This window comes from Uloborus diversus, chromosome 7 (assembly GCF_026930045.1).
Source record: "Uloborus diversus isolate 005 chromosome 7, Udiv.v.3.1, whole genome shotgun sequence".
In the NCBI taxonomy this organism is placed as follows: domain Eukaryota; kingdom Metazoa; phylum Arthropoda; class Arachnida; order Araneae; family Uloboridae; genus Uloborus; species Uloborus diversus.
The window spans coordinates 5,442,038-5,469,828 of NC_072737.1; the positions used below are offsets into that span (position 1 = coordinate 5,442,038).

The 27,791-nt window shown below is 33.9% G+C and overlaps 1 protein-coding gene across 1 annotated transcript in view; it reads left to right on the top strand.

Moving 5' to 3' along the window:
• Positions 1 to 7,875: 7,875 nt before the first annotated feature.
• LOC129226197 (rap1 GTPase-activating protein 1-like) overlaps positions 7,876 to 27,791 on the top strand; it is a 38,002-nt gene continuing 18,086 nt past the window's right edge. Inside the window, exons 1-3 of the mRNA XM_054860797.1 lie at positions 7,876 to 7,905; positions 20,417 to 20,602; positions 26,600 to 26,709. Coding sequence (XP_054716772.1) covers positions 7,876 to 7,905; positions 20,417 to 20,602; positions 26,600 to 26,709 — 326 coding nt within the window. The remainder of the gene's footprint in view (positions 7,906 to 20,416; positions 20,603 to 26,599; positions 26,710 to 27,791) is intronic.

Below are 27,791 nucleotides of genomic sequence, written 5' to 3' on the forward strand. Positions count from 1 at the left end.
AAATACATTTAACGCTTTTGAAGTAAGACAAATTTTTAACTATTTGTTTTCTCATTTCTGTATTGGTGGGAAAAGCCCATCAGCAAACTATTCTTCCTCTGATTCGTTAGTTACCATTATATATCCATTTGCTTTCCTACAACATCCTGATAAACTTCTGATTTTATTTAATGTGGAAGCTATAGAGATATTTTTATTAATTTTCACCTCTTGAGCTGTCATACCCGAAGGATTTTTGTCAGGTTTTAGTTTGTTAGTTAACGTTTTGCGAAACCTTTAGCAGTTTTTGATCATTTCAGTTGAAAGACAATCCATGATTTGAAAACGGTTAACATTAAATGATGAAATGGGTACATTAAACGATAATAATAATGTACAAATGAGTGAAGGAAATTGGTACTCGGTGATCTTGATAACAGTAAGCGATTGAGATAATATAAATCATGATTACATTAAACAGAGGCTATTGTACATCCAAATGAACATGCCTTCGCGATGTGATACTTAATGACTGAAAATAAGTAGGTAATGGGAAAATAAGTTGGAGTGAAAATAAGTAGACTTAAATGAAGTTGGTCGATAATATGGCTGTAATCCTATATCTATTATAGATCAAATTATGCGCTGAAGGGAATTTTTTTTAAATTCACCACGAAAATCTTTTTGTATTAAAACAGTAAAATTGAGTTCCCAATTTTGTATAATGGTAACAGTGTTATTTTGTTTCCTTATCCCGATCCTATCATTTTGTTATTATTTGTTATTGAAATTGAATTCCCAACTTTGCATAATGGTAATAATGTTATGGTGTTTCCTTACCTCGATCATGTCATTTTGTTATTATTTGTTATAGAAATTGAGTTCCCAATTTTGCATAATGGTAACAATGTTATTTTGTTTCCTTATCCCGATCATATCATTTTGTTATTATTTGTTATAAAAATTGAGTTCCCAATTTTGCATAATGGTAACAATGTTATTTTGTTTCCTCATCCCGATCCTATCATTTTGTTATTATTTGTTATTGAAATTGAATTCCCAACTTTGCATAATGGTAATAATGTTATTTTGTTTCCTTATCTCGATCATGTCATTTTGTTATTATTTGTTATAGAAATTGAGTTCCCAATTTTGCATAATGGTAACAGTGTTATTTTGTTTCCTTATCCCGATCATGTCATTTTGTTATTATTTGTTATAGAAATTGAGTTCCCAATTTTGCATAATGGTAACAGTGTTATTTTGTTTCCTTATCCCAATCATATCCTTTTGTTATTATTTGTTATAGAAATTGAGTTCCTAATTTTCCATTATGGAGATAATGTTGTGTTGTTTTTATAGCATCATCATATTTTGTTGTTATTATTTTATGTTTAAGAAAAATTATTTATATTTTGAATACATAGAATATACTCTAAAAAGGTTCTTATATTTGCACAGCTACTCCCCCCCCCCTCTTCTGTTATTGTGTTTATTAATGTGCAATTTATTTATTTGTACAATTTTAGAAATCTGGATTGTTGAGTTCAGAGTATGCTGTGTCTTCAGATTGTCTTTCTATGATTTGTGCCAAAATGTCTGTGATATTTTATCTCTTTTTTTTTTTTTTAGTTTTATTTTTATCATTCTTTTCATTTTTAATTGCTGATAGCAAGAATAAGAGTTTTATAAGTATAGGGATAAAATAAATATTGCCTATAAATATCTGATTGTAAATTTTATATAATAATCTCATGTAATCTATGATGAATATTTTTGCTGAGACTGCATTCAGGCTGAGCAGTACTCATTTTAGTAAATTTTATTGTTTCATACATAGTATAAAAATTAATACTATTTTCTTTGATAAATTTATCTAGAAAATTTATCATACATTGCTGTACTTAATAAATGACATTTGCATTTTTGTACGTGATATATTTCTACTTAATGGCATTTATTTTTGACAATTGTTTTAAATTAAAGACTGGTGAACTACTCCTGCTATTTGAAATGTGTGTAAAAGTATTTTTTGGTTTTTCCTTTATGTCCTACTGACAGTTGTATTAATCAAATTAATTTATGATCAAATAAATGATTGGATTGTGACTTTTGTTTCTCTTCTTTTTAGTCCCGCTCCCCCCCCCCCCTTTTTTTATTGTTTAGCAATTATCTTACTGAACTTGAACTTATTCAATAATACAGGGTGTCCCCGCATATGGAAAGTCATGTGCAGTGCAGATCCTTTTATCCGGGAGCCAAAAAACCAAGAAACCAGAAAACCGATTTTTCCCACCATTTTTTAAAAATGCACATTTTTTGACAATTTTTAAAAAACTAAGCTTTTTTTTTTCAATACCTAAAAGAATATGAGCTGTTTCTTGATAAATACCATATTACTCATCTATAATTCGGGAAAATGTTTACAAAAACGAACTTCAGAGGGTTATCCTTAACGCGGGGCAACATTTCCGAAATATTTTCTTGAATTAAAAAGTATACACGTAAGTCTGAAATTTTCGTGTTTTATTCCAACTGAATACTGAAGAAATGAATATTGTCACATTCTAATGCAATAATGAATTTTTTGGATAGTTGATGGTGGAATCTAGAAGTCGTTAAACGCAAGACTCATAAATCAAATTCTATTGGTATGAACTTAATGCAAAAGCAATAGTTATGAATAACTACCATAATCGCAAACATCAAATCTTTACAAGAAATTAAGAAAAAAGCGCGTTCAAGAAAACAGATTCTTTCATACACCATATTAGAAAAATCGCACATTTATGTTCAAAAACTTGTTGCTTGCCCTTCCCTTCATTTTCTTTTGTTTTAAAACATGGAAAAGTGGTTTTTTTTCCCCTTTTCAAAATGAATGTGAGGGCCTCAGGTCTTGTGGATAACTTTCAATGATAAGCATTTCTGAACTGTTTTCTTCTTATTTTAATTACTATTTACTATGGTAATTTAAGTTTCATAAATGGCCAATAGCGCTTTTTAGCGATCCAGAAAACCGGGAAATTCAGATATCCAGGACAGCGATGCTCCCGAACTTCCCGGATAAATGGTTCTCTACTGTATTTCGGCTATGATCGAAAATAGTCATGGAAAGTCATGATTTTCAGCAAAAAATGCTCAAAAGTCATGGAAACTGACGTCTGGTCATGGATTCTGGGTTCAAGAACATGCATGTTTATCAAATTCTACAAATTAGGTGCAAAATTTATGCATCTTAGCCATTTCTTACGCTTTTACCTGTCAGTCTTGAATTTTCACACATTCCGAACTCTGGTTCGCTGCTATAATACTCACTCATTTTTCTTTACGATGTTATTCTACCGTTTGGACATTTATAATTTTGTGTTAAGCATTATTTTTAACCTCTTTATATGTCATTTGCTTCAGAGTCGATTCAAGAGACTCGTAAAAATTTTCATTAGTGTCTTACACATATAAAAATTTCAGAAAATAAAGTTGGTCTAAAGAATTCATTAAGGAAGTTTAGGTTATTGATAAAATTAAAAAATCAGGATATTTTCAATCAGGATATTTTTTCAATATTTAAGACGGTGGTAGTATATCAGGTTATGTCTGGTAAGTTATTTTCGCAATTTAATTTAATATATATTTTTTCTGATTATTTGTTTATTTTATTTATAGTAAACATAATTTTGGCATTTACTAAATTATTGCTAGTCACAAATTTTTTTAGAAAACTACTAGCTTTATAAAAAAAGTTTTAGATTTATTATTTGTTTATAGAAAAAAGTATTTATTAAAAAAGTAAAAGAAAAAAAAATCAAGCTTAAGTGTTTTGCCGTTCATCAGTAGTTTTACATCATCATTGCTGCATATTTGAAGCTTCTTTTATTTTGAAAAATCATTTTGCAATAAAAACTTTTTTTCAGTATTTTTAGTGATTGAGAAATTATTGTAGATCACATCAGATTTTTCCGAAAAAAATAAAAAATTCGTTTTCATGTAAATTCTTACCTGTATAAAAAAAATTTATTATTTATTGGGATCCAAAAAATATTCCCAAAACTTTTAGATCTATAAATGTATGTGTCCTTGACAGCAAAATAATTTAAGTTGAAACTCTGCAATTATTTCATGTATATCACTAGTCATTGTTGCATAAATCGTTTTTTAGTTATAATAGTGGCTGAGCTTATTACATTTCTCTTTAATTTGAATTTTCATAAACGTATGTCCAAAGCAGAAATCAGATGGTTGCAATTTAATTTTCACAATACACTAGTTTAGATGGTCTTGTGAAAAATTAATGTTTTTTCTGGAAAAAATGCATCGTGAGTCATGGAAAGTTACGAGCAGAAGTCATGGAAAGTAATGGATTTAAAAACTCAAAATGTAGCAGATTCCCCGTATTGCCAAAAGCGCCAAAAATAGAAACCAAATTCGAAAAATATTTTTTTTTTCCCGCTAAATTTGTCACCAAGCAAGAGTTTGCCAAATTTTACATCACTTGAGTTTGCATTGATGTTAACGCTAATTTCCCCCCAAAAAGGTGTAAAAGACCCCTTTTGGAATATCCGAATACAACCAAAAGGGGAGTTGCACAACTCGATCTGGGTCAAAATTGATATTTCGGGCGTCCATATGTTCTTAGGCATATATGCACGTTCATAGGGTGGGAAAACCACATAACATTCATTTGGGGATAAGTAAAATGGAACATTAGGCCAAAATTTGTGGGGATTTTTTTTCGCGAGTACAATAGTTCCTTTATTGTGTGAAAGGAAGTAAAAATAGTTGATTATTTTTAGACTAAGGCGAGCCCTCCCCCCCCCCTCCCCCTTCTGCTTTACATGATTATGGTTGTGAGTGTTGAGTCATCTATAATGGCTGATCATCATTACTAGGGATGCACCAATTAATCGGTCATAATCTCCCACTTTGCAGATTATTTATAACCTGCCTAATTTTGCAGATTCATCGGCGGAAAAAAATACGGTTGACCTTCGATAACTCAAAGCCTTGTGTCTCAATTATTCCTTTATCTCGAAGTTTTCGTTCGGTTTCAAAATAATTTAGTGTTTTCAATACAAAGTTGTCTCTATATCTCGAATATAAATACTTCTTTTAAATCTTAAGTTTTTACAAAGGTTCCGTTTCCATTTTATTCTTAAAATGCAGTCAAAATAAGAATTTTTTCCCCCTTTAACACATTGCTTTGTTTATCAGCTTGTGTGTGGGGGGGGGATGTATTCGCAATAGTGCTCCTTAATGCCACAGTGATGTAAAGGCTACGCGAGAAGCAGCCGATTGTGTTACTTTTTGCCATGGCAGACGACCAAGAATTTTATTGTTCGCTAATTCTTCATATGCTTACAAGTTTAGCAAAAATTGAAATTAGTAGAATTTATTTTCTGGATGAATCAAATAATCTGCGATTAGGACAAAAAGACGTTTGAAAGCAATACGAACTGAAATCAATAGAAAAGAAATAGGACCTGCGACACATAAACTTCATGACGTTTTAAGATGCGATAAAAATTGTAAGCAATCAAAAATAACTTCCTTTTTTGAAGTTAACTCACCCCCCCACCCCCCCCCTCCTTAAATATTTTGTTTTAATTCTTAAAGAAAATCAGGATACTTTCCTAAAGTTTCGATGATACCCTAATAAACCAGCTATTGGTGACAAACTTATTAACACGCTTTTATTAGCTTCACCTGTATGTATGTATGTATGTATGTATGTATGTATCCTGTAATGGAATCTTGCAGCTCAAATTTCGCCCACTTCCTGCGATCGGATTCTTTTGAAATTTGGCACGCGACCTCAGACCCGATGACAATGCAATATTCTATAATCAAATTAATTAATTAACCCTTTTAATTGTTAGTTTCCTCCTATTTTAATCAACATTTTGGCATGAATCCAACAATGTGAAAAAGGGAAAAATTTTAAAAATACATCAAAAAATGCTCGCAAAAATTATTTAGAAATATCTACAAAAACCTTTAATTTTTCTGCATCAGAACAAAATTTGTTCCAATGTTTCAAGGCAATTAGAACATGAAATATAAATGTTTTTAACTAATTTCATGCCAAAATTTAGGTGAGCCTTCAATTGGTAATTCATTGCTGATCAGACCATTGTTGAACAAAACTTTTATTCAAATGCATCTCAAATTTTCAAAGTAGTATAAATATGATTTCTGCAAACATACATCGATGGCTCACAGTAGCTTCCCATCGGGGTGCCCTTGTCTTACTTTATGATATTACCTCGCACTCGTTTTATAAATAATTTCGTCACTTGATATTTCTCCAACATAAGACTAAAAAGCAGAAAAATAAAATAATAGTTTAAAAAAAATAAAAAAACACACTTTCGTAGCAAAATGAACTAAAAAGTGAAAAATAATCTTTGGATGATAGTAGTTGACCAATCACTTAATTTTAATGTAATACAAAAAGCGTGGGGGGCTTCTTATCAGTTGTCTTGAATTTCTTCCATTTGTTGTCCAAGCAAAAATGTAAATAGACAGCACCCCACGCTTTTTACTTTCTTCTATATCTAATATATAGAAGAAAGTATTGGATTCGTGCAAATTTTCGAATTTTGACGGATTCGAACGTTTTGAGGTGTGCTGAGTTCATTTCGACTATTTTTGGAAAATGTCTGTCTGTCTGTGTGTGTGTGTGTGTATGTATGTGTGTCACGTCTGTGTGTGACCAGTTTTTTGTGGCCGCTCTACAGCAAAAACTACCGCATGAAATCGAACGAAATTTGGTACACATATGTGTCCGTATGTGAACTTGTGCCCATTGGTTTTTGGCGCGAATTCCTCCAAGGGGGGTGGAGCAATGGGACGTTTTTTGAGTTACGCGTGCTTGCTATTCCTCAGGAAGTAACTGGGGGAATCAAACAAAATTTGGTCCATATGTTGCCATTAACAGGAACAGGTGCTGATTCAATTTTGGTGTCAATAACTCAAACGGGGGTTGAGCTATAGAACGTTTTTTTGTCGTCAATTGTGACTGCTGTATCTCAAGAAATAATGAACAGAATGAAAGAAAAATTTATCGGCAAGTAGCCCTTAGTAGGTATAAGAGCTGATTTTATTTTGGTGTCAACAGCTAAAAAGGGGGTAGCGCAATCGCCCGTTCTTTTTTTCCATTGTGAGTGCCCTATCTCAAGAAGTAATGCTACGTTCTGGTTGAAATTTGGAATATATGTGAATCCATACGTAAACAGGCTTTGGTTCAATTTTGACGCCAATCGCTCCAAGAGGTGTTGATTTTTTTTTTTTTTTTTTTGCGAATAAAAATAGCTTTATTAATGCAACAATAAGAAAGATAAATCGTAATAGATTGTCGTCTGCGTATTTCTCGTGATTTTAATTGAATGGAAATGATCGGAAATATTATTTCAATGATTTAAAATTTTTAACTGTTGCCATCTTATGTTTGTTAACAAATAAATATTTGTAATTGATTCAAGCAAGGCTTTTAAAATAACTTTCAATTTTCGCTCTTTGCTTTGCTCTTGCAATAATTCAGACCTTTTGTCGGATGTCTTTTCATCCATAAGCTCATTATTTTTGCATTGAAAAAGGCGTTCCCTGTAACGCCGAAACACGTGTCTGCTGTAATTTATAAATTTGTGCTTCTACCTACGTTGTTTGGTCTGACTTTACTATTGGGATGGTCGTCAAGTTTTTGCATGTGTAATTTTGTTTTTGTTGGGAATATTGCTTCCTCGTCAAGCATGGGGAGGGATCAGAAAAAAAAAAAGAAAAATATAGAAGAAAGTTTCGTGACAGCCACAACATACTAGTTTTAAATAAATATGCACATACGAAGTAGTGAGAAGCAAAGGGATGCAAGCGGCAAAATTAAAAATTTGGAGACCAGTACACATGGTTGGTGAAACCCTCCTCTGTCTTGGGGTAAGAGATGGAACTAGTAGCCCTGGTTGGTGCTGCTGTACAGCATGATTTAGAAAAAAAATATCAATGAAAGCCTACCTGTAAGATGTAATCTTTATGCGCGTTTTTCTCAAAACTTGGAAAAGTTCACTTGCATCTCTTTGCTTCTCACTGCCTCATTATACAATGTTACGTCATGCTTCATGAGTCTATACTTTTCTCCTTTAGAATAGTGCTTTTAGATAACCTTATATTTTTTTAAATACATAAAAAACTTGGATTAAATGGCTACTAATAATTTAAAAATAAATTAAAATTAAAAGATGCTCCTAAATTTGCCTCCCTACCACAGGCTGCCCCTAATATTTTTAAATATTCTTATCCAGTTAACATTATGTGATTTTATTAACATTAATATGAAAATTGACTGAAATTTTGAAATTATTTTTGGGAAATTAGGAAAGATGAGAAAATCATCTTTCAGAAATAAACTGTTAACTATTTCCAAAGTCAAAAAAAAAAAAAAGGGGGGGGGGAGAGAAAAGAAAAAAAGTGACAGAGGAATTGGTAGCATTAGGAAAAATCATGATGATCATTAATCGGCCAGAGCCGGTTACCAACAGCCGGTAATCGGCCAATTTGCTTATCGATGCATTCCTGACATTACTACTGAAAAACTGATGAACAAAAGCCTGCCGCCACTTGCCGGTATATAATTAAAAATATGTTAGGAAGTTTCATCTACAATTGAATCCTGGCAGGAAATCAGAGGCATCTCGTCATCGATCTGATGCAACCGATTTCGGTACCTTCTAGCAGTTCCTCGAAACCACGGAGGTACGGATGGTTGTGGAAATCTCTTTGATGGAATAGTACCTTGACTAACTAAAGGTGAGAATCAAGACTTCTACAGTTCTTTGTTCTTAACACGTGCTTCGTATATTTTGCATTTTGTTCAAGAGAAAACGAAAGTTGAACTAAATTGCTCTAAAAAATGGGGGAAAAGAAAATGAATAACGGAAAGTGAAACTACGAGTCTTTAAATGGGGTAGTTTCCAAAATTTTAAAAGTATTTTTTTCTGAAAGAGCATGTTTGGAAACATAGGATCTGACCATTTTTAAATAATTTGATTAAGTTTAATATTTAAAAAAAAACTTAAATCGGTGTGCTTTCATTATTTATGTTTTGTACCGATGACATCACAAATGATGAAATGCCATTCAAAGTTGCCATTCACAGAGCTAAATGTTTAATTCGCATCTTTACTCACGTGTATTGGCAACGATAGGGTTGATAGCAAGCGTAGAGTGCAATTTTAACTCACTTCTTGATCATCATAACGTGGAAACGCTGTAGAAAGATGTGGCAAAATGCATCGTTTGTGACGTCATCAAGACCACGCCTTGTTTGAAAAATCAGACATTTAAAAAAATTAATTAAAAAATAACTGTTGGGAAAATAAAAGTATTTTCTGGGCCCATGTTATTATTTTTGCTTATTCTATCAATAGTACTTTTGACTGAAGGAAACAACCCCATTGTGCTAAAATGCAGGAAATAAATTCATTCTTTTATAAACATCGACGCTATTCTAAAGGCGTAAAATGAGTACAGAATTATACTTACAAGTATGATGTCAACGATATAAATTCACGTGAATGTTGTTTAAGTGAAGTACAAACCATAAGAAAGTCTGACTGCCTTTAAATTTACATTTTGTAGTTCATTCACAGTTAGATATCCTTTGTGCGTTTTCAAAAAAATATGTTTTGAAGTAGTCTTGTCTTAATATTAAAATTAATTTCTTATTTTGGAATTCTATGAATCGTAGCTTGATTTTGTATTCTTCCGTTAGTTCTATTTCGATATGGGTTCACTCCCCCCCCCCCCAAATATTCCCCTTTTTGAATTCATTTAAAAAAAATTTACGATGAGGCCATCCCGAAACTTTCTTTTATACGTTTCACGTGAATACTCAGTATTTTTACAGATTTATCAAAGGGTGTCGCACCCTCTAAGGCGGCCTACACGAAAAAGTAATCAGCATTAGTTCCCTTGTAGGAGATATCTGTAATTTCTAAGCTTGGATAACTTGTTACGATGCACAAATACATTTAAAGGCAAAAAAATCTTCTACTGCGCCACCCCCGGAGGCAATGATCGCGAAAGTGTAATTAGCACTAGTTCGCATCAGGATCCATCAACATGCAAACATACCTATACACTGTAAAAAATATCGGAAAACTCTCTGAATATACAAAAAAGTTTTCCGTAATACACAGATTCGTACGCCCTCCACAGTTTTCTGCTATAATCAGAAACGTTTCCCGTTAGCAAGAAAGTAAGAGTCGACGCATGCGCAGATTACACGGCAATTTTATAGTCCAGCAGCAAATCTAAACTGAAACTTTCGAAAGCACGCAATGAAAACAAGTGCTGACTCATGTATGCGAAATAACACTCATCAAGGGGATTAGTAGAAGTTTTGTTCCTCGCATGAATTCACTGAAGATAATTTTAAAGTCTTATATTTTCTTGCTTATGTATCGTCATGAGATTGAATTTGAAGCTATGTCACTTATTTTTAAGTACGAAGTGCAAATTCTCGACGCATGCTCGCGGAAGGAATACAAACTGAAATTAAAAACCAAATAACTGCCTAGAGGACGCCATGTAAATTCATTGCGTCGCATAACTTGTGTAGGTAATTTACTTTTTTCTTGGATACTTTTCTTCTTTCTACCAAATGGGTAATTTTTGTTGGCAGAATTTTATTCTGTCATAAAAATCACCTTTTTGGTGACCAAAGCCTGCAAAAGACCACCACCGACGAATAGGTAAGTCGCTTTGCAACTCTATTACTTTAAAGAGATTTAGTTCATATAAAAAAACTTAAATAAGTGTTATTGTGTACTTTGTTTTTATGTGTCAATCTCAGTTAATATTTGGCTGAACATTTATGTATCAAGCATTATGAATTAAATGTTATAATATGCAAATTGTCAGGTTTGATAGTTCGTCTTTAAGGTTGCATGTTTTCATTCTCTTGTAAACAGTGTAGCTAGATTGTATGAAGTAAAAAAAAAACTATCTCTTGTAATTAGGAACATAGTGCTTCAGTATTATCTAAATGACGATATCTCTTTAAATATTTGCATTAGCGAAACGCTTTAAATTAGTTAAATGTGTATTAATTTATTTAACAAATAAATACATGTATGTATTTAAAAGTGTCTTCATTTTTTTCGTTTTACAAGCCTCAATTTTACCAAAAGCAAAAAAAAAAAAAAAAGACTTAATAAAATAATTTTGTATTTTTACACCATATTAAAGTATTTGACTTATAATTCATATGATACTTTGATTTATAATGTATATGATACTTTGATTTATAATGTATATGATACTTTGATTTATAATGTATATGATGTTGCTTTTTCGAGGGGGGGGGGGTGCTTCATAGCATTTTATGGGTGCACCATCACTCTTATGGTGGGGGGGGGGTATTCTCGTACATATGAAATGGAATAATCATGTAATAGAGTTCAATGTTTTAATAAATAAAATATATAATGCATTTTGCGCACACTGTAAAAATAAAATCAGTAACCCATTTTGAATAAGTATTTATATTTGTGATGAGCTGGAAAGGGCAAGAACAGAAGAATCAACCCGAATGGTTCCAGCAGGGGGACTTGGTGTCATATTTAAATTCATCAATTTCTCTGTTGGTACTTTTCGGTACACTTTGTTCGTCAGAGAAATTGATTTGAGGTGAACGAATTCCGGAACGCGAAGGGTAGGTAAGTCCTGTCAAATTTTATCCGAAGATAAAAGCTATCAAGTTTGATACAATTTATGTTTTTAAGTTCTGCATTAAAAATACAATATGTTGATAGTTTTGTCTTGAAAATATTGAGAGAAAAACTGAAGTTTAAGATTGCTTAACAAACAATCCCCACTTTTCAGAAGGTACCCCCACTCCAATTCCTCGACGATTTTGTGATTAGGAGTGAAACTAGTAGATTATTTCATAATTTTTCAAAAATTTATAACTGTGCATATGTTATGCTGTTAACCATGCTATTTGTCATTAGAAATTCAAAAAAAAAAAAAAAAAAATCCACGAATGATTCTAAAATTGCTTGTATTATTGCTCTTAGATATGGAAGAATTGAAACTGATATGGTATGCAATACTATAATAAAGAATTATATTTTAGAAAAAATCACGGAAAAGGATTCCGAAATTCTCGGAAACGTTTTTGAAAATTGTTTGAAGAATTCCGAAATACTCGGAAACGTTTTCGAAACTTTCATGAACCACAGCTGCACAGAATACTCAGAAACATTTCTGGAAATTACGGAAAGAGGATTCCGAAATACTCAGAAACGTTTCTGAAAATTACGGAAAGAGGATTCCGAAATACTCAGACACGTTTCTGGACATTACAGAAAGAGGATTCCGAAATACTCAGACACGTTTCCGGACATTACAGAAAGAGAATTCCGAAATACTCAGAAACGTTTTCGAAAATTTCATGAACCGCAGCTGCACGATATACTCAGAAACGTTTCCGAATTTTTTTTACAGTGTATGAGGGGGACCCGAAATATTTTGGTAATGTAACATTTGAAGAAGCGCGTTCTACATTACATACAGACAATAGGGGAAGGTTGGAATTTGACGTTGTTTCGTGCTGTATTTTCGAGGGAAACCGAATGAGCAAGCTAAAACTTAAATACAATAGATGACAAAAATGTACAAAAAAAAAAAAAATAATAATAATAATAATAAAAGAAAAATTTGCAGTTACTGCACTTTACCTTCCCATGGCAGTATAGTTTTAGAAGTTCGGGTAGTTTGCTCGCGCACATTACACCAGTGGTCCCCAACCTTTTTTTACCTAAGAGTACTAGGGTAACGGCACCAGTCACAGACATGCTTAAAACATCGCTCTCAGGGTAACTCAATTTTCTGAGCCTTTTAATGTATTTTAGACTTTTTAAACTATTTTTCTGTCATGCAACCCCATCTCATCTAACGTTTGGCTGCTTCTGGATCCACACTCGTAGTTAATTCTATTTTTACTTGCTCAATTCTGAAAAAAGGTCCAACCCCCCAGTAACAGATATTAACAATTCTGATGACACCCAGCAACAGATAGGAAGAGGAAAGGATTAGTTTCGAACAAAATTCCTTTTTTCTCTTCAAAATGAGCAAAAGTTCTTTATTATTATTAACACGCTTTTATTAGCTTCACCTGTATGTATGTATGTATGTATCTTGTAACGGAATCTTACAGCTCAAATTTCGCCCACTTCCTGCCATCGGATTCTTTTGAAATTTGGTACGCGACCTCAGACCCGATGACAGTGCAATATTCTATAATCATGTAAATTAATTAACTCTTTTAATTGTTAGTTTTCTCCAATTTTAATCATTATTTTGGCATAAATCCAACAATGTGAAGAAGAAACTTTTTTTAAAAAAAGTATTAAAGAATGCTTGCAAAAATTATTTAAAAATAACTATAAGAACCTTAAATTTTTCTGCATCAGACAAAATTTGTTCCTATGTAATTAGAACATGAGTTATAATTGCTTTTAACTAATTCCATGCCTAAATTTAAGTGAGCCTTCAATTGGAAATTCATTGTTGATCAGGCCATTGTTGAACAATACTTTTATTCAAATGTATCTCAAAGTTTCAAAGTAATGTAGATATGATTTCCGCACACATACATCGATGACTGAGATGGATTAGCTGGATTAGCCAATTACTCCACAGACAATTTATCAGCGAAGTTGAGTGTTTTTGGAGCTCGGCTATTACACTTTAAGGGGTACAGTTGCTCTTTTTGGAGTTCGAGAGATCACGTTTCGAATGCGACCCGAGACCTTTAGTCGCTTTTTTTGGGCAAATTTCATGAACATGTTGAACAATGATTTTGAACAATGTTGAAATGCATATTTTTTCGTAAAACAAGTTAAACTCAAAAGAAGAAAATAAAATAATAGTTAAAAAAACTAAAAAAACACGCTTTCGTAGCAAAATGAACTAAAAAGTGAAAAATAATCTTTGGATGATAGTAGTTGACCAATCACTTAATTTTAATGTAGTACAAAAAAGTGGGGGACTTCTTATCAGTTGTCTTGAATTTCTTCCATTTGTTGTCCAAGCAAAAATGTAAATAGACAGCACCCCACGCTTTTTTGTATTACATTAAAATTAAGTGATTGGTCAACTACTATCATCCAAAGATTATTTTTCACTTTTTAGTTCATTTTGCTACGAAAGCATGTTTTTTAGTTTTTTAAACTATTTTTTTTTTTTTGAGCAATCACGATTGCTTATTGTTCTCATTTGACCGTTTTTGGTGTCCGTGCCTTTTTAAACTTGGACCAGAAGCCTCTGCAGCACCACCGCCCACCGCCCTCTGCTGGCGGCGCGGCTGCTCCGGTTTTGAGCTATCCGTTTCTCCTGGTCGGAGGTGTCCATGTCCTACACACACGCACGTTCACACATACACACACACGACTTCACACACATCCACTCACACACGCCTACGTGCATACATACAGGTCTACGCACGCACACAACTATGCACACGTAACCGCCCAGGAGGAGAGGCAGACTAGGGGGGACAGGAGCCGTTTCTAGAAGCAATAACTCCAATGAGTAGGGTCCTGTCTCAGTTCGTGATTGCGAAAAACATAATTTGAATTCAAAATTTCAGAATTCAAATTAATTTTTTTTTACATCTAAAATTTTATTCAATTCAAACGAACGTGAAACACCGGCTGACCTCGTGGTGGCTGTACATAACCTTCCACCACCGCCTCGTAAATACCAACTGGCTCATAATATTCACTCTGATAACACTAGATGGTTGCGCCGTACTCATGGGTCGCAGAAACTTCAGTTTTACCCGCCTAAAATTCTTATTATTTAAATCCGAACTTATGACTGTCTGTTACTGGTGCCATTACCGTTAATAGAATACCGGTCGCACGAGTACGGGCACCATCAATTTTTCAAGACTATAAAGAGGTGGACATAGCTAACCATACAGACACACAATGTATTTAAAAACGATTAGAGCAATTTTAAGGTAGTTTTTAAAAAATCTAATATACATGAAATAAGTAAATACAGTTCACTTCGATTATCCGCCGCCTTTCACTTTCAAAAAAAAAAAAAATCTCTTTCGGCGATGAATAACTGAATGTAGAGTAAACAAATGCGCATATTCTAACTTAACAAGTGCAAAACATATATTTTGACTCTTCTATTTCTTTCTCCCACTCCCTTCCAGAGACATTGAACCTTACCAGATCACCGAAACCTGGCCAATTGTAATTTTATTTTTAGATCTAGCCTACTTACTGATTTTTCGATTTACCTTACTTACTGGTGTTTAGAGCCGCTCGCCTTGTCTAGTGGTCAGAGGAGTCTGACTGCGATAAGGTGGTCCCGGGTTCGAATCCCGGCTCGGGCATGGACGTACTTTCTTTCTCTTGTCCTTCCTTTGTGTGAATGTGTTGTGTAGTGAATGGTTGCCTACCCTATAAACGGGTCCTTATGGCATGTGTGTTCTATGGAAGTCGGACTTCACACCAAATGTCGGTACAGTTGGAAAAGTGAAGTAGCGCACCCTAAATTGCCAGTCTAGCTGGCACAAGATAACAACAACTGATTTTTAGATCTACATTAGTAACTAATTTTTGAATCTACCCTACTTACGTGCGTATAAACGATTGACCAGGCCAGTCTTGAAAGAATTCTCCTCGTCTTCCCTATGCGTTTTTGGAGTAACCTAACTTGGTCTGATGTAGTAAATCTGTTTGCACGATTGGATTGTGTGTGTGTAATCAATTTCCTGTAATGAGCTATTCTTTTATAATTTTAACATGCATTTTTTACACATACTTATCTTTTTAGCTATGGTTTAAATGTAGGCGGGTGTTATTGATCTTTTTTAACCTATTGCATGCATTAACATCGTTTTTACTGAAGTTGCGGATTATCTGCGATTTCGCTTATTCGTGGTTACCCAATATTTCGCGGATAATCGGTCAGTGTCCTGTACTAAATAATGAAAGCATTCATACGAAGTTCGAAATATAAAATGCAGGGGTGCCCACCCCCCTAAGAGCAAGGGTGCACCCCTTAAATATCGCGAACCCCCACGAAGAGCAAGAGCCCCCCCCCCCCGAATAAGAATAAAATATCCCTCAAAACAATCCCCCTAAAAATTTCAATAGAGCTGTCCCAGGACACCCCTGTAAAATGTATAAAGTTCAAAGTTAACATGTAACTGATCGTTGTTTCGGAGTAAGTTGAGTACTATAATTTTACAGGTAGTAAGCAATCGTTATGGTGCTCATCGGTACTAGCGTGGGAAGGTAAAGAGCAGTATAAGGTTTTGAAATACTTGAAGAAACAATTGTTAAATCTCTACATAGTATAAAACGAAGTCTCCAAAAAGCGTCTGTGTGTTAGAACTCGCAAAACTCGATAACTACCCGGCCGATTGCGCTGAAATTTTCACAGTTAGTTCCTTTAAGTCCCGAGAAGGTTTGCAGACCAGGTCGAAAATAATTCGATGAATAGTTCTTATTTTATTCCAATTTATGTCAAATTTTCACGTAAACTCCCGAATATGGGGGTGAAAAATTACTCGCAAATAATATTATATATCGTTGGAAAGGAAAGAATTTTCCGCGTTCTACGCAATTTGTTCCAATGCTCGAACTTAATTGCGGCGGGAGTTTTTTACGTTTTTAGCTCGAATTTGTTTATGCTTAGCTGAAATTTAGGCACTACTTTCTTCATTAAATCCATCAATAAAAAGTGAAGGAATTGTCCCACAGTTTTCTTTTTGACAGCATTGGATAGAGCTGCTTTTTTTACTCCAGGTCTAACTCGACCTCGGGTCGAAAGTTAAACCCTCTATCTCCATTAGAAAAAAAGTTACGAGCGAATTAAATGAAGTTCAAAAATCTGTTCTCTATTCAAGTTTTTAACCATTTTATTTTGCGTCCCCACGGTAACGCTTTTTGAATCCATTGTTTTTTTTTCATCTTTCTCATTTTCAATTCTTAAATTTATTTTATTTTGTGTTTCCATGGCTACGCCTTTTAAATCCATCTTTCTCATTTTATTTTAATTTCTTAAAAGTATTTTAGTATCTGTCGTCATTGTTTGGCGAGAAAATTTTGCATGATGGTTTTTTTTTTTTTTTTCATTTAATCCTGGTTATTGAAGATACTTCACTTGACGCAATGGGTTTTTTTTTTTTTTTCAAGGTAGACCGGGCAAAGCCGGGCAACGCAGCTAGTTCTGTAACTAAAATAGGGAAATGTTTGAATTTGAGATTTTTCTGCATGAACACAAGAAACAAGCGGACAACTTTTTTGTTTTCTAATACGTTTCTCTTTATTATTTTCCAGAAATTCTCATGTCAAATAACGGATTTTAGGACTATGTCACCCTGAATATGCAACATTTCTATGCCTCCAGTTCTGTTCTTATAGAAATAAGCTCTGAAATGTGTGCTTTTACTTACGTTACGCAACTTTCAACTTTGGATGGTTATTTATTAACACCAGAAAATCGCCCGCCAAGGTATGACGGGCGAAAATTGCTTCTACATTTGAACGAAGCCATTGCCTGTTTGGTGATAGTTTGATAGTTGACATTGTAACCCTAACACCAGGGAATTAACCCTAAACTCCGGTAGATAGCGTTATTTGTTGACCAAGTTTTCGTTTCTTCATTCCCCTGAAATGAGAGCCTTGCCAGTAAAATAGTTAAGTTTCCGGATCCAGTTCAGCTTTGTCACAATAAAGCATTTCCCTGCATGCCAAACATTGCCAAAAAATAATTTCAAATTTTATTTATAACTTACTGAATTTTTGGTGTTTCAACCATAGACTAATAATAAGAATAGACCAAGCTATGGCAACCCTTTTGCTGCTCATAAACCAAACCATGTGACTGGTGGATATCCCAGCAACAGCGGGCGTTGATCGTAGCAGACGATCAACGCTCGCGAGAAATAAAATAAATAGAATTGATGGAACACGGAAGAATGATCTTTTATGGAGTCCGATTTGTAAATTTGTTATTCTAAGTTGTAAATATTTTGTTAATATAGTGAGTTTTTCGTTTAGATAGTATTGTGCATTTTCTTTAGTCAATTTCAATAACTTTCTAAGCAATAAAAGATGCAAGCGACCAAGAAGAATCAGCAAACGGTAAGATTTTTACCGACAGTTTCAATTTAAGATACCGATTAGTACATTTTTGCGTTAACGCAAAACGTTTACGCCATTTCGTTCACGCCAACGCTGACAGCTCCAAATGAAATAAAAGTTACCGAAAACTGATCAAAAACTATTACTAATGTCAAAATAATGCATAACTAAAAGAAAAACAGTTCAATCTCTGCACCTGGCAGTTTTTTTTAATGAAAACACATTGTCTTAAAATACATGTCGAGTGCCAAACTATAGATAATCCTCCCATCTGGCAACCATGCTGCCAAAGTTTTCGCCAAGCCTCCCACTAGTCACATGATGTATCCATGAGCCAAATATTTCATCAGCAAGTCTGGGAAAGCTCGGTCTACTCTTATCATTAGTCTATGGTTTCAACAATGAAATAATGCCGTTACGCATGCCATGGAGCGCGTTTTATTGTTGGTGACGTCAGGGCGTTACTTGATCAGTGATTTTGGCACTAATATATATGAGGATTGAAAAAAAAATCTTTTGCATGAAATTTCATTAAAAATTAAGTTTTTATTTTTCCTGATCGTATCACGCGGCGGGCACACATCATGAAACACTTGGCAGGCACTGGTGCCCGCGAGCATAGGATTAGGGATCCCTGTATTACACTAAATTACTCTCCAAAGCTGTCATTAATTTATGAAATCTTTGCAAGCATCTAATAGTATATAGTTGATACATATTGTATAGAATTTTTAAAAATTGGATTCTCATTTATTCTTCATTCTAATTGCAGAGTCCCGAAAAAAACAAAATATGAAGAGTGAAACGGAATTTAACCAAGATGTGAGATATTCTATTCCTCTTCTCAGTCATTTGATTTTACTTTAATCTTTTTTTTCTCTCCCCCAAAGGTTGAATTTGTTTCAAAGAGATTATTTTGATTGATTATATTTTTCTTGATCTATTAAAATTTTCCAATAACTTTCAATTTCCTACAAACAATTTTAATGTCATTAATCTTATAATTCCGACGCAAAAAAGGAATTGGGTTATCAGTTAGACCTGTCTATTTGTGTGTCTATCTATGGCACCCTAGCTCCAAAACGGATAAACCAGCATTGAACATTTTGTCCTTTTAGGAAGGCTACTTGATCGTGGGAGTTTATTTATTTTTTTTTTTAATAGTTTTCATCTTCGCAAGACTTTGATGTCAGAAAGTATTGCTCAAAAACCGTGACATTTAGCATCGTTCACAATTTTGGAAGGGAAAACTTACTCGCACTTTTAAAATATTAGTACCAATCGAAAGAACGCATTTTTCTGTCTTTGATAGAATTTTTATGAAACTTCCAAATTAGACAGAACTGGGCGGTCATTCCAAGCTCGTCAGCTTGCGAGATCGAGATTTTCGCTCACGTGATCGGTTGCGATGTAGAAATGTCGCAAAGTAGTGTTCTAATCTGCTCGAACTTAGCTTGCGACTAGGTTCGAGTAGATTAGAATACTAGTTTGCGACATTTCTAAGTCACAACCGATCACGTGAGCGAAAATCTCGATCTCGCAAGCTGACGAGCTTGGAATGACCGCCCTGGATATATGAAGCAGTGAGAAGCACAGGGATGTAAGTGGACATTTTCAAGTTTTCAGTAAAACGCGTTTAAAACTCCGGTCCTGGGTAAGCTTTCATTGAATAGATTTTCTGACTCATGCTGTATAGCAGCACCTACCAGGGCTACTAGTTCTATCTCTTGCCCCAGGACAGAGGAGAGGTTTACCTACCATGTGTACTGGTTATCTCAAAATATTTAATTTTGCTACTTTTACATCCCTTTGCTTGTTACTGCCGCATATGTCCTTTTAATTGTTAATTTTTAAATGCAATGCTACGCCTTAATTCACGTGATTGGTAAAGATTTCATTGTTGGGGCACACAATCGGAGAAAGCTCAATGATTTAAAATTTTTATCTGTTCCAATTCCTTTTAGTTAACAAAAAAGATATTTGTAATTAAGCAAGGTATTTAAAGGTATTTTCAATTTTTCCTCTGGAATGTGCTTTCGCGACTGACTAAGCACTGAACTAAGAACTGACTTAGCACTAAAACTAAGAAGCTGAGATCATCTTTCCTTTTTCTTGTTTTCCCGTGTTATCTAGAAAACATTTAAATATATTTAAATTTATATGTGTTCTGGCCCTTGAGGTTCATCTTCAAATGACTTAAGACACGGGATTTTAAAAAAGTTGTAACTTGACATGAGTTCTTACGAATGACTTAGTCGTATAAAATTTAGATTTACAAAAAGCCTGGCCCATATTCTTTGGTGATTCTGCCTCCTGGTGGTGGATACTGGGTAGATGGCGTCCAACACAGCCCTGTTGAAGTTGAGGACAAAGCAGTAATCCCTGGGTACCATTTTCAACCGAAAATCGAGAGGGATGAGATGGCTCTACTCTACAGAACACATTTCTTTGGAAAGGTGACATTTTTATTGTCTTGTATATATTTGTAGTACAACATACGTGTGGATAATCAACGCATTTCGAGTATTTTTTTTTTAACGTTTTCGTTGTTTATAATCTATTCTCTTCATGAAAATATAAAATGTTGCTGTGAATATGCCTGAGACGGACTGGCCTGGACTCGATCCGAGATCCGATGGATTTAGAACCGCTATATCAGTGGCGGCTCGTGCCTTAATTTAGCGGGTGGGCCCGCTGTATAAAGTTTTCAGAATAATATTTATACAGATAAAATGAAGAGAAATATAGTTAGTAATGCTGAGCAATAAAATACGTTATTTTGCAGTTTCTTTATTTCGTGCTTCTCTTCAAGCGTCGAAGTTGAAATCGGTAGTTTTAGAAATGCATATACTTGATTTTTTTTTTTTTTAATTTCAAGATAAACAATCTAAATTTTCAAGACATCCAACCAATGCAACTAGTAATAAACAACACACAGCATTAATCAAACTACTACTACACTCTTAATATCAACACGATCAGTTGCGGCAGCATTAATTTCTATTTAGCCATGCTTCCTTAGAGCAAATCACGAACGTAACAATATTTTTTCTAGAAACAAACAGTTCCTTTAATTGCCTATATATTCTTCGTTTTCAAAATTAGAATTATTGTGTGGAACCACATCACAATACCTACTGGTCACATTTCATTTAGAGTTCAATTCATTTTTTTTTTTTTTTTTTGCATTTTAATAAAATATGTAATTTTTTGAAATCTTTGTATGCGCTTGCTGATAAATCAATAATTTTTTTAATGCCATTAAAAAAATCAGAACACTTAAGAATATTTCAACTTTATAAAAAAAAATATAAATCCTTTTTTGTTTTTGCACATATTTCAGAAATCTTTTTGCTAAATGATAATCATTTCTAAAAAGCTGTGCATTCGTTTGCTTATCCTATTAGTTTAAAAATTCTGTCGTTAATTATATAAAAAATCGTGAAACTTCCATAGTAAATTTTGTTTATAAGGATATACAAAACTTTCGACATTTTAGTAATTTATAAAGTTGTTTATAAATTTTAGTTTGCCCTATGTCACAATTTTGTTACATATATTGTACTGACTGCAAGACGTATTACTTTTAAGCTGTATCTTTAATATAAAAAAATGCTTAGCTAATACAATAACATGGAAATACACACACACACACAACAACAAAAAAGTTTGAATTTTGAGATCTTGAATTCAAACTGTGCTTTTCTCAATCGTGAATTGCGATAGGACCCTACTCATTGGGTTTCTTGTTTGTGCTAAGGACTTTTATCGCAACCATAATTTGAATTCAAGATGTCAAAATTCAAATGAATGTCAGGGGTCAGATGTTATGCGCTGGATATGTTGTGTGCTGGAATCTATTTTCATGTAAAAAGGATTGTGTGAAGTCAAGAAGGGTCGTTAATAAATAATTCGATTCCAAACCACATGGACACTGCATTATAAGCATAGAAAAATAAAATGAAAGGACGGATGTTATTCAACGGTCAAGTGAAAACAATAAGCAATTCGTGATTGCTCAAAAAGAAGTTCATCGAGAAAACGCACACCTGCGTGAGTGACCTAAAGCCAATCATTTTTTTAATAACTAAGCTAGAGTGTTGAAACTCCCATAATTTTTGAAACAATCGGAAGTTTTTAAATAAATAAAAATCAATAGTTTGGACATTTTTGAGGTAATGTAGCCGCTATGCCTTTAAGAACTTAAAGCGATGTACCGGGTCAAACTGAAATAATTCAAGTTTTCGCTCAACCGAATAGTTTAACATAGAAAATAAATAAATAAAGCCTATTTTACGATTAATACTTATTAGTACTTTAGCCACTTATCTGAACAAAGAAGAAAATTGAATAGATCTCACCCAATTGAAGCTGTTTTGTAAAAGTTTCGGACAAATTCAGAACTTTTATTGGCACCACACTCAAAAACCAATTAATCTGTGCTGTGTGCTACTCGAAAATGAAATCTCTATTCAAAAATTCCAAAAATTCTGCTCATATTAGTTCCAAGCAGAAAATTAAGTAAATAAAAATATGCATGAGTTGCGATAAATCCATAAAATTGTAAATCCTTTTTCCAGATATTAACAACCGTTTAAGATTAAAGACAAAAGTGGGTCGGAGCACGTGAGAAACTTTTTTTTTATTCCCATGGGCTCGCTTTTTTCTGCCCTCCGAGCTGTTTTTTCGTACAAGTGAAGCGCGCGTAAAACATTTCCCTCCTTCTTTGCCCTAACTGGTATTGAGTAGCGACCCTTTATACTGAGAGATGCGACACAGACGTACTGCGCGCTGATTGGTCACTGGCAAAAACCGTCCAACGCTCAAGTTCCCGTCCATAGGATTTACATTGCGCGCAACACGCGCTCAAAGAAAAAAGGTGGATTTCTTTTAAAATACGGAAAACTATTCAATTTAATTTTTGGTTTTACATTCTTTGATGTGTTGGTTACCTATATCTTTCCTTCACTAAAGAGAAAATTTCCCCAGGAATTTCTGAAAAATTGTTTTGTTTTGCCAGGCTTACGTTCAAGGTTTTGTTTCTTGTATCCTAAGCGATATTTTCGACTTTGCTGGCAAACCAATACGTTTAGGATATACTTTAATGTATTAACTTACTTTCTTTCGAAATTCATAGTGTTTTTTTTTCTTGTAATATTAGTTTTAATGCTGGATTTTCCGATTCATGAAAAAAGCATGCATTGGCGACATTCGGGATTTAAACACGCGCCAATCAGGTTACTGTACTCAATGTTAAAAAGTTTGTATTTACAAACAAACAAAGCTGGATAATTGAAGGATTCTCTTTTACGTGATTTATATAATAAAGTTGTTGCTTTAAAACCATTAGCAAGTGTACGTTTGACCTTTTTTTTTTAATTTTTAAATCTGATAGCGTGAACTTTTGAATCAATTGGCTTCTACATTCTAAAAACATTTTAGTTATTTTAATTTCCTCCTGTTTTCGCAGGGTGTGCTGCTGTATTAGTACATATAAATCCGACGTTTATTTTAAAATTATCATGATATCCGATAATTTCGATATTTATTTTTGGAAACACGATGCTTGCAGTATCGTATATGAATATTACTTAGTACCTCAGTTTTCAAGGCTATGTAGCATGGTGGATAAGGGACGCGCTTGGAGGTAGGGAGGGCGTCGGTTCGATTCCCGATGGAAGCAAAATCGTTTTCGTCAGCGCATTTTAAACTTTTAGTATTATCACTGCCAGAATTAGTTTTATCACCAATTAAAATCCTATAATAATTTTTTACTAAATAAAAATTTGTAAAAAAAAAAAAGATTTTTTTTTTTTAAGTAGAAATTTTTTGAAATGACTTGCACAAATAATGCACTCAATTATTCTTTTACAGAATTTAATTTTAATTGAGCGAAGAAACGATTTTCGTTGTAATTCAATTCTACGGATTTCTTCCTCATACGATATTAAAAGCTAATGTGCTTGAATTCAAAATGCTCCTGTAAAAAAAAAAAAAAATAGTTGAAACTTAAGTAATTGAAACTTAATTCATCACTGAAATTTATTTAAAATATCATATATTGATATTAATGAATTTTTAATATGTTAGATGTGTTTAATACATGTGTAAAAAGTTCTATGGTTGGGGTCGTAAACATAACCCCGCAACATTGTGAAGGCTACGCAGCGCTGCCGTGTTAGGTTTGCCTCAATATTATTATTAAAATTTTTTATAAACCTTTAACAAGATTTGATTTGCGTAGTGTTTAAAATATATTTCATTCATTAGTCTGTATCAAAGCAAAATGTATGGCAAAAAAAATTCAAAATTCAGCTGTTTTAGATTTAACTACTCTCTTAACTAAATTTATTGAGCAAATTGCTTGTTTATTGTAATTAAATGCCTTAGGTACTGCCTTTTCAAGTACTTTTCATTTTTTTTTAAGGAACGAATCATGCAATTTATCGCGAGTCGGGAGTAAAGGGCCCCAACAAAACAAAACGGGAGGGGGGGGGGGCTAGGCTATAGCTTGTTAAGCTTATAGGTAAATTCGGTCCAGCCGAAGATTTATTTCGAAGGACTCAAGAGCAATATTGTGAAATACCACTTGTCCCAAATATATCAATCCTTGAAAATAAAAAAAATATAAAAAAACACGATATGATACATAAACGGCAAAATTAAGCGTGGAATATTCATTCTTGACCGCTTGAAACTGGCTGCTCTGCGCCAAACAAGCGATAACGCGCGAGGCGCGGATGCCCTCGCCAATTCGAGTTGGACGGTTTTTTCGACTCGGAAGTATGCGCAGAAACGCTATTTCAGCCTGTGTCGCATCTCTTAGTATAAAGGGTCGCTAGTATTGAGTATTGAGTGAAGATACTTTTCCAAGGGGCAGGGAAGCTGCTGCCCATGCAGCAGAAGTCGGGGTGACACGGACTTGCCGTTTTGGTGCCTGGTTGAATCGTTGTGATTGGTTAGGAGCGGAGGTGTGGCAGGGGGCAACAGTTGAAATGGCCCAAGAATCATTCTCAAAGCTTGCAATCGCGAACGCTAACACATGGAAAACTTGTAATATTTTATTAGCGATATGCAAAGTGCTAGAGATTTAAAATCTGTTTCATGCCCCCAATTCTTCGTTTTTTGTGTAACTGAAATACAAAGCGTTATTTTTGAATAATTTATTTAACTGTGCACAGTTTGTCTGGGTGGGCCAAGCCCACCCGGCCCATAGTGACGAGCCGCCCCTGCGGCTATATAAACAGGCCAACGTATCAGCTTAAGTTTAGCCATTTTGATCGGATTTTTGACTGTTGCGGAGCTAGGGTTACCAGAGAAAAGTTTTGCGTTTTGCCAAATTAGCCGAAAACAATACTTTATTTAATAAACAATTCACGTGCCGCTAATAATTGCTGGAAGAGAGAAATCACCAAATGCGATAACTTGCCAGAAAAGACGACCTCTCAAACACGCACTCCGATCCAAAATGGCTGAATTTAAGCTGATGCGTCGGTTCGTATATATAAGGGTCTTAATTTAAGGGGACACTGGACGTTCAAAAGAAAGAAATTTTTGTCAAATTTTTGATATTTTTATTTTTTGAATTTATTTGAATATGAGGACAATTTTGTGAGTTTTGTTCTATTTATTATAGTATAGAGAATGACTTAAAATAAGTTTCAGTGTTGTGAAATTAAAATAATTACGCAAGGGACTTTTCAAAGTTTTGTTAATTATCGTTAAGGTTTATATACATTTTTAAAAATAATTGGTCTTCTAATTAAAATTTTTTAATGAAATTTTATAATTAAGCTTGTACTAGTGTTTAATTTCATGCAAATCCATCAATAATTAAAAAAGTTTGTTTTCAAGGTCCAGTGTCCCCTTACGCCTGATTGTTGAATATACGTCACTTGGCACAATTTTTTTTTTTTTTCCCCACGGGCGACACAACTAGTGAATAATAAACTCAATATGTGCTGCTCAAAAGTGATTGATGAAATATTAAAATGTTTCTCTGTAATACAGAAGTTTCACCTCTATCGTGTGTCTTTGTAGTACACTTTTTTTGAGCAATCACGATTGCTTATTGCTTTCATTTGACTCTTTTTGGCGTCCTTTGATTTTATTTTCCCACCGCCACCCTCCGCAGCATCACCGCGACCTGCTCCTCACGATGCTGCTCCTATAGCGATAGCCGTCTCCAGGTTGCATCCATGTCCTACACACACGCGCATACATACACACGCCTACACACACGCGCGCGCGCACACGCTCACAAATACACATTTGCGCACATACACACACGCACGCGCACACATACACACACAGATGCCTGCACACAGACACAAACACACACGCCTACACACGCACACACACACTCGTGATTGCGAGAAACATAATTTAAATACAAAGTGTCAAATTAATTTATTTTTTTTTAAATTTATTTACTTATTTTGTTTTTGTTTCAGGAGCATTTGAACTACCTTTCCATGGATGATATTTCGTGTCCACTGGTGATGTCTTTGATCGTGGATTCTTCGCTTTCTTCCAGTCAAGAACAAGTCAGAGTTCTCCTTAGGTGAAATTCAAATTGCTAAACACAGAGCCCTCCTTAAAATATAATTGTATGATATTACATAAAATAAATCTGCATAAAATTTATTTTGCGTTATATTTTTTGTGAACGGTTTTCGTTATGCGTTATATGGAGTTTTTTTCTTTTTTTGGTTGAAGAAAGGGGGGCGGGGGGGGGGGGGGTAGAAGGTATCCGACTCCGTTCGAAGACATCTTTTGAAAAAATAACTTGGATACTTTTTTTTAATGTTATTTTTTAACTCCATATGTTTTAAAACTATGAAAACAATGTAAAAACACGCTTTCAAAATATTATTTTTTTAAAAAAATGGATATTTTTGAAGAAAAATAGTGAAAAAATGTGTCTTACGCTAACAGCTATGGACAAAATTTGGTTCTAATCACATACAAATCCTTGTAGTAATACATTTGTATGACATTAATTTGTGTTTTGCTCTAAAAGTTTTCTTATTTTTCAAAAAAGTTCTGAAATATAGCCGAACAAAGTTCCTATACTTGTATTTTTTCGAAAACAAACGCCCTTGTTTAAACTCATCCGCATGAAAATATTATATAATAATAAAATTCAGCTTAGCTTTTAGAGGAAAACATCAATCATATTACAGAGAACTATCTCAGAAAATTTCTCATCAATACTCGAATAACTTTTTGAAATATCATTGTTACAGTTGACAGTTTTCTTCAAAAATATCGTTCTTCGGAAAACGCGTTTAAATGCAATTTCTGGTCTGGAGTTCAGTGTACGACTCTGTAATAATACAGCTATAACTCCAGTTGTAACTCACGTAGAGTAAAAACTAAGACAGTTTTGGAAAGCTAATGAATCAGACTACAAAATGAAATCATAAAAACAATTAAGAATATTTCATCGAAAATGTCGATTTTAACGCAGTCGGATACCTTGTTGAAACCCATGAAATCATCAGTATTCGGAATTTCGAAGCACATGTGCACGACACAGATGATGCACAAGTGCAGAACAAATTTATCAATGCATAAAATTGTGATGATGTAGCTCAAGTAAAACTTCACTCAAACTGACGTTAGCAGAGAACTATGGAAAAT